Below are 8,470 nucleotides of genomic sequence, written 5' to 3'. Positions count from 1 at the left end.
CAGAGGCAGGTCTGCACCCACTCTTTAGTCAAAGTTGAACAGGGAGGTGTCTGCTTAAAGTCTTGTTTCTGAGTTCTACAGACATGGTTCTGCTCTGCAGTCGTATGGTCCTCTTTGAGAGTGATTGGCCGCATCAAGGCACCACAAACACAGAGGTTCAAAACGAAGCCCCCAAGAATGAGTAATGCTCCCCGCCAGGAAAACTGTTCAATAAGGAGCTGAACCACAGGAGCCAGGATAAAGGTGCCAATGCCACTTCCCGACATGGCGATCCCATAAGCGAGGGCTTTCCGTCTGCTGAAATATTTGCCAACCATGGCAATAGCTGGAGAGTAACAAAGTGCAAATCCAAGACCTGGGGATGAAGAGAATGCCATGAGGGCTGGTATACCATGAACAGCCAATGAAGGAAAAATATCTCAGAATGAAGTTATTTTGATTAAAGAGAATCTGAATCTGACCTTCTGTTAAACCCTTTTAAAACTGTTTTCTGCACCAACCTGAAAATGAGTCTCCCCTCATCTGTTATCCGCAATTTGGAAAGTATAACATATATATGACTTCCTTCTTGGGAAGAAAAAACCTTAAGGAAATATGACTGATTAAACAAAATGAAGAACTTAAAAACTATTATACAGACTGAATTTGAATTAACTAAAAAATCAGGATAATGCTGACCTAAGAAACTTATTCTCCCTAACAACACCTCTTTTAAACTTAAATTATCCAGAGGATTGCCTCAACTCTTCACTGCCTGTGAAGACATAACTCTGATATCTGGACCACTTTGGAAATTGGGTTTAAATAGTATTTATGACCCCATGAAAGTTCCAGAGTAATTTCATATAATTGCAAAACAGCATGCAATTTTATACATTAACGTTGCACAGCAACCTGAAAATATCCCCTAAAGTCAGCAGAAAGTCTCTTAAAGATTTTCAGCATCTATTCCTTGTACGTCCAGAAAATCTGAGGAGCTTTAAACATAGAATTCATGGTATCTAATGTCAAGAAAGGAAACGGAGAACAAACATTCAGCTCCTGTTCCCATCTGCAGTGCAGGGTGACCAACGATTCCAGCTGGCCTGGCCTGAGCGATTTCCCAGGTGTGAGACTCAGTGCTAAGACCAGAACAGTCCCTGGTAAACTGGGATGAAAGGACACCCTAGGAGCCAGGCCCTTTCAGTTACGTGGGACAGATATACTTTTGAGCCTACGGAACCAGATTTAGAGCCTCTCTATGAGATATGTCATTTATTGGCCTGATCATGCTACCCCTGTGGCACAGTGCCTGTACGTGAGTTAGTGCTACTCTCCACACTCCTCAGAGTGATGGGGCAAACTGCTACTCCAGTCCCACGAAGTCATCCCACCTTGATCCCACCCATTCCCCTTATGGAATATACACATGTTGCTTTCCTTTCTATGAGGTTCTTATGATTCTCCATAGTATACTTCTATGACATTTAGAGAGAATGTATAACACATGAATATTCAGAACAGGAAGCTTTCTTTTTTAAATTGGAAACCTCCATTTTTTAGACAATGATATTCACTATAAAGCAAGGACAACTCGGACAACCACAAATAGCATTTTAATGTCTTGGCAGAAATATTGGGAAAATGCTGAAAATTACATTGCCCGGGCTAATATCTTATGGCTTCTGAGTATAGACTCTTAGCTATCCACTGCTGCCAAAGGGAAAGCCAGCAGTTACTTTTAAGTGGTGTTGCATTTTCATTACAGTAGTCCAATCAATTGCATTTCCAGCTCTTTTGTTTAACTGCTAGGTAGGTAGACACAAACTAGGTAAGCTAAATTATGCAACTAACAAAATGACTATTTTATGAATTACTGTTCTGTTGATGTGCTTGACAGCCCCTGAATGGGATGAGGTAAGACAAGTGATGTAAAGTGCTCTTACCTGTAAGAACTCCCAGTGTGAGGTAGAGATGCTTCAGACTGGTGGCAAAGGAGCCCAGGATGAGACCAGTAGATGCAAGCAAACCGCCCAGCATGATTCCCACTTGACAGGATAAATGGTTACTGACAACACTCCCAAGTGGAGCTTCAAAAACAATAATAAACATATTCAACAGAAAGGCCTTGGGGGCACTGTGAAAAAGCTGGGGTGTTGCATTGGCCAAAGAGAATGACTAACCTCTAAAGCACCAAATCTCTCCCCCTAACCCCACCCCATGTGCTCATTCTATAGATGTGGAAACTGAGGAGAGAAGAAATGAATTGTCCATGGTCACGCAGAGAATAACTAGCAAAGCTGGAATTAGGATCAAGTGTTCTGACTTACATTTCGGTGCTCATTTTACTCCTCCATTCTATTACAGTCATAAATCCAGGACTATGGAGTATTTTTTAAACAGCGAACCAAATCCTCATTTAAACAACATGTCACTTGCACAGGATGTGCCTTGTATGTTTCATGTAGTATTGTTCATATACCATTAGCAATAATTATGACAATAATTGGAGAAGAAGGAAACACTGTATGGCCAGTAGTGTTATAAAGGAAAAGGCCAGGGAGCAAGATCATAGACAAATGCCACAGTCTGGCACTGTTTTAAGGCTTTAGGAAACGCTATGGCTGAGAAATCAAAACCCAGAAACATCTAAGAAAATGTCCACACCCACAGTGACATTTTGGTTAGCCTCACTCTATTTGTGATTTAAAATGTGTCAAAATCGTGCGGACTTCCAGATTTAGAGAATATTAAAGCTGGAGGAGGCTAAGGAAAAATTAAAGTTTGGAGGAATATGATGTTTCCAAGATCATCAAGAAGTAGAGGTCGGGGCACCCGACAACAAGTGCAGGATTATTTCACCCTGTTACTCTGGCTCCTTCGGTCTCCCAGACTGATGGCAGGGAGGATGGATAAGGAAAGCATATGAATTTCTTTCTAAGCATATGAATTTCATGCTGACACAAGTACTCCTACTACCAAGAACAGAAGAACCAGTTCTCTGGGTATCTGTGGAGTTTAATTTTTGAATTGATCCAGTTGAAATTCGAGCCTGATTCAAATGTACATGATAGAATCGGTCATCAGCCTGACATCTCCTGTCTAGTTAAATCAGTGGCTAGTGGTATATATAAACTCTGGAGAATAGAAATGAGCAAACTTCCTGAAAATAAGTCTAATTTTCTAGGCTGCTATTGCTATGGTTATTGGAAGAGTGACAAAATTTTCACCAAATTCAATGAAAAATGTTCACTTCCTTGTTCACCACAGGACAGATATGTTTGCCATGAGTGTCCTAGATATGATTCCATAACCTCTTTTTCATACTCTGTACTCAACTAATATTGCCAGTGAGCAAGTGGATATATAGTAATTGGGTACAACAGAACTCAAGTCCTTGCAATGGAATTTAAATGTTTCATATTTAAAGTCACACTAATATGATCCTGCTTTAGCTCAATGGTCATATTAGTCACTGAAGGTCATTTATTCCTCTTTTGGGGGTTATAAATATTCTCCAAAAGATAACAGTAAGGGAAATGAGTCACCTGTATCCTCTGAGAAAGACAAACATGGCTCTCTTGGCATACTCATATAAAAGCTAAGACTAATCACGTAACCCTGAAAATCCAGTGACTGCCTTACTGGTTTAAAAAAGTATACAGATATAGACAGGCTAGAAAACCCAATTATATGATTTTTTTGATCCCTTAAGACCTTCTGGTGTTATAAGTAGAAAGAATCAATTTAGCCTTCTCATAAAATCTGCTTTTAGACCTAGAATGGCTCTCAAATTCCTCCCGAACACAGAAATAAATTTAAGCACAATTTAACTGGTTCCTGGGTATGTACACTTTTTTTTTTCCAAAAATAAATACTAACTAGTACCCAGAATAGAATCAGATAACATTATTTATCAGTTACTAAATAATATAGTATTTCTTTCTTCCCACCAAGACATGGCCTGAAGAGATAACAGTTTTTTAAAATACTCAGGATTCATCTAAATGAAAGGATTAAATGGTCTAGGCTGCAAATAGAGCATAGCAATTTCACTGAATCTCAAAAACTCTCTAAGCCACTAATTTAATAACTCTGGTTTGAAATTTATAAAAAGAAAAACCTCAAAGTTAGTTTTCCTCTACTATATAGATGGAATGAGAGATTCCAGGAATTTTTAGAATACTCTATGTACCCTCTACATAGCATCTTTAAGGTTTCTTGAATGAAATTACAGCCATGATGAATGTGCTCATCTCATAATTACACCATCCCATTCTTCCCCAATATTTCTCTAAGAATGAAGATATATGCATGAAAAATAATGAAATCTATGAGAGAAAGTCTGAAATATCTAGGAAGGTAACAGAATGAAAATGAAACAAGATGCAATGTACATATTGTCTGCACTCATGAAAGGAGATCATATAGAAATTGCTCACTGTGCTATCCAATGACTGTTTATATTACTGGAGAATGAGGGAATCACAGCATTTGGAAGAAAGAAGCCAAGCATATACTGTATGATTAGCTGCTTTCCAAACCAGGATAAGTCCTATAATGCCCAGCACCCTATATCTATATGCAAGAACAAAATGGTATGTGACCTTCTGAGTTATTAACTACCTGTTCCATCTGACATCAACCAAGGCCATTAATTTCAAGAGTATGTCTGGTTGGGTTTTGCTGAAGTAGGATCAATATTTTATTTTAGTTTTAGCTAATTTTTACCTTTCTACTTAGAAAAATTGGTAATCAATAGTGGTACAATTTGAAAACCATGTACAGTTTGAGAGTAGCCAGTAATCATCTATCCCTAGTAATAATACTCACCACAGAGCATGGTCACACAGTCTACAATGGAATGGATCCACGCTGTTTGTGCATAATCCTGAGTGAAGTATGTCTGGAACTCCACAAAAAAAATTGAAATACATCTGAAAAATATCGTGCAAGCATGTTATATAAAAAAATACAAATAAAAAATGAATGAACATGGATTTGAATCAAAGCTTAAAGTTTTGGTTCAATCAACTGTTCCAGTCTCCATCGGTTTTACTTGGTTTTGAGTGGTACTCTGCTGGACTATAATAAGTGAGAAATCAGAAGCTGACCTTTGGGCTATTCTAAAGGATAAGAACAAGTGTCCATCCACTAGAGGGGCTGCTGAAACCAAGTAGATGTGAAGATCACTGCTGTAGAGAAGGTCTTTTGAAAAAGATGGCAGGTCAAAAACATGGTTTCTTATTTATCTTAATATTTCATTACCATCTATAGCTTCTAGAAGGTTGTTATACAAGTTAAAATTCGACAATAAAGAGTTATACATCATCCAGCAACTTCACTTCTAGGTTTTAACCAAAGGCAATAAACAGATGATGATGATGATGATGATGATGACGATGATGATGATGATGATGATAATGATGATGTTAATAATAGATACACATAAAAAAGATATATTCTGGAGATTATTTATAATAAGTCAAAGGTTGTAACTAACCTATTCGTCCATTAATATGTGACTAGTTAAATAAATTTTGAGATATTAATAAAATGAAATATTGTTAGGTCTTAAAAATGATGATTTGATCTGTACTTATTGATTTGGTAAAAAATTCACAACATAATGTTAAATAAGAAAGTAAGTTGCAAAATAGTTCATATAGTAATGGCTTATTTTTATAAAAACGTAATTCATATAAATAAAGCCCCAAAACATATAAACCAAAAAGTACCCAGTCATTACATAGTAGTGGTGAGATTATAAATAATTTCATTTTTTGTCTTTATTTTTCATTTTGAATTATTTTACAATGAACATGGTTTCTTATACAATCAGAAATATATGTGTGTGTGTATACATATGTATATATGGAGAGAGAGAGAGTAGGTGTGGGCGTACAGAGACAGAGATGGGGACAAACAAAGATAAAAAAACTTATATTGAAAAATAGTTAATTATTTAGTAAAAACAAGACATAAGTGATCCCGAAGCAATAATTGGTATCACTGTACAATTTGGAATGACCCTCATACAGATTAGCATGCTGTCATAATTTGGAACAGGAAGCTTTTCGAGCTCAGTGATAACAGGGGAAGAAATCAAGCCTTGTGGCTTGGGGATGAGGTAGGAGGTTATCGGTCTCCTTGGATAAGGCTACATTCCAATTTATTATGCTTCAGCAGTCCATAGTAACCTGTTATTTCATTCTCTCTCCTCTCCAGTTGCTGCTAGATATGAATTCAGCAGCCTATTCAAAGGATAGTTTACTATGATCAAGTGAGGTTTATCCCTCGGATGCAAGAATGGTTCAACATATGCAAATCAATCAGTGTGATATATCACGTTAATATAATAAAAGAATCACATGATCATCTCAATAAATTCAGAGAAAGCATTTGATAAAATTCTAATCCATTCATGATGAAAACTCTTAACAAATTAGGCATAGAAGGAACATATCTCGACATCATAAAGGCCGTATATGACAAGCCCACGACTAACATCAAACTCAGTGGTGGAAGGTTGAAAGCATTTCCTCTAAGATCAGGAACAAGACAAGGGTGCCCACTCTCACCACTCCTATTCAATATCATACGGAAGTCCTAGCTAGCTGGTTTGTGACATTTAGATTCTAATGCTGTCTGCATTTGCACACTTTTCTCCTTTAAGCTTATTCTACTCAAGTGTCCTCCCCTCACCCTCTCCAAGTAACCTCTGATGACAGGCCTTTGCTACTGGCCACAACTCTCTTTTCTAATTTCCCGTAGCCCTCCTTATAAAGCGCTGAACTCACTTCCAGAACTTTCCCATCATGAGAATGATGGAAGCTTCCAAATGTAAGAACTAAAGATGAAAGAGAATCCTTTTAACTGTGACCTCCTCACACCCAGAACACAAGCTCCATAATCCACAAGATCCACAAGATGGGAGACAAATCAGACTTGACACCAATCATATTACTTTAAACAAGTCTACAGTTTATTATGACACATAATTAGCCAACCCATATCATAGCAAAACAAACAGCCTGCTTCTTTCTTGCATTATATGTTTGTTATGAAAGTAACATCAATACTTTTATTGATGATGCCATCAAATAAAGTACAAATTGCTTTCTTTTGCTGCTGAGTGTGCTGCCAGAGAAGAACAAAGAGTTAAATTTGAATGAAAGGCACCTGTAAAGGAAAGAGCTAGCACATGCCAATTTCAAGTATGTATTTGTTCCAAGGAGTCTCAATGTATACACGTTAAGCTTAAGTGTTTTCAATACGATGCCTTTGGATAAAAGAGAGAGAGAAGGAGACATGTGCAAGTAAGAATGAGAGATACTCTGTATTTATGCTGTTTCTCTCCTTCGACCTAGAATTCAGCCTCCACCAGCACAGCCAAATGCAAAATAAAGAAAAATAATTTAAATTCTAGGTTTTAAGCTTCCAATTGCTCAGCCTCTGGTGAGCCAAGACATGTTCAAGGACTATTTTGACCTGATATGTTTTTTTCTTCCTGGGATGAGCTGCTTACAAAAACAAATGGCTGAAAAAGCCACAATATTTATTCCAAAACTGTCCTAACACTTCAGGTTTGCATGTCAGATATTAGAGAAGAGACCATGATCCAGGACTTTTCAGTGTCAGAAAAAAAATCACATTCTTTACAAAGAAGAAGACATCCAGTCAAAGGAAACACACACACATACCATACATATACATATATATTTTCACAATGATTCAGAAACAGAATGAAGCAGAGTTAGAAAAAAAAGACAAGCCAGATTATCGTAATAAATCAAGAAGAAAATCTCACCTACCTGGTTACTGCCCGGGTACAGATGGTGACAAGGAAACAGCCAGCCACAATCATCCATCCCCAGCCTCCATCTGGAGGGGAGGTGGACCGAGCTCTATTTATTTTTGCCATGGTCTTGATTCTTTTTTCCTCTTTACCGGCAGCCCAGTTTTAATCTTGGAAGAGTTTGCTGTCCAGTGACTTCCTGTTGGCATTCAAGGATTAGCATAGAATGCTACCTGGCACATGGGTTACTGGCCATCTAAAACAAAAAATCAGGACATATTTGTATTTTATTGCCATCTCCAAAGGTTGATTTTTCACATGGCAAAAATGATTAATACATTTCTATTAAATATGATTATTTGTAACTATGAAGACCATTAGTTGTCCTTTGTACTCATCTTCCTTCTTTTTAATAATATAAAATTATAGCCACATCCTCATGCACCCAGTTTGATACCATTTCCCTTGGTCTTTCTAGAAGGTAGATGTGGCAATGTGGTTTAATCTAGGTGAAAGGGATGCTAGAAAAAGTAATAAGTGCCACTTCCGGTTCAGTAGGTCAAAGGCAAAGGCATTTTCCCAAGACTTCTACCACCCCCACAGACTGGAACACGGATGTGGAGATGAGACAGTTTCAACCACACAGACCAGGATATGGCCCTAGGGGCTGGCAGAACTACGGGCCAGAAAGAG

At 37.6% G+C, this 8,470-nt stretch overlaps 1 protein-coding gene across 1 annotated transcript in view; it reads right to left on the bottom strand.

Annotated features, from left to right (window-relative positions):
* The window catches only part of SLC16A12 (solute carrier family 16 member 12), a 13,354-nt gene extending 5,368 nt beyond the window's left edge, over positions 1-7,986 (bottom strand). Inside the window, 6 exon segments of the mRNA XM_006926026.1 lie at positions 1-2; positions 4-355; positions 1,926-2,069; positions 4,813-4,916; positions 7,794-7,932; positions 7,935-7,986. The exon segment at positions 1-2 is cut by the window's left edge and continues 220 nt beyond it. Of these exon segments, the coding sequence (XP_006926088.1) occupies positions 1-2; positions 4-355; positions 1,926-2,069; positions 4,813-4,916; positions 7,794-7,932; positions 7,935-7,986 (793 nt within the window).
* Positions 7,987-8,470: the final 484 nt, after the last annotated feature.

Source organism: Pteropus alecto, unplaced genomic scaffold, assembly GCF_000325575.1.
Source record: "Pteropus alecto unplaced genomic scaffold, ASM32557v1 scaffold88, whole genome shotgun sequence".
NCBI lineage: Eukaryota > Metazoa > Chordata > Mammalia > Chiroptera > Pteropodidae > Pteropus > Pteropus alecto.
Note: the sequence above shows the minus strand (reverse complement) of the source record. Positions and strands in the feature narration are given on the sequence as shown.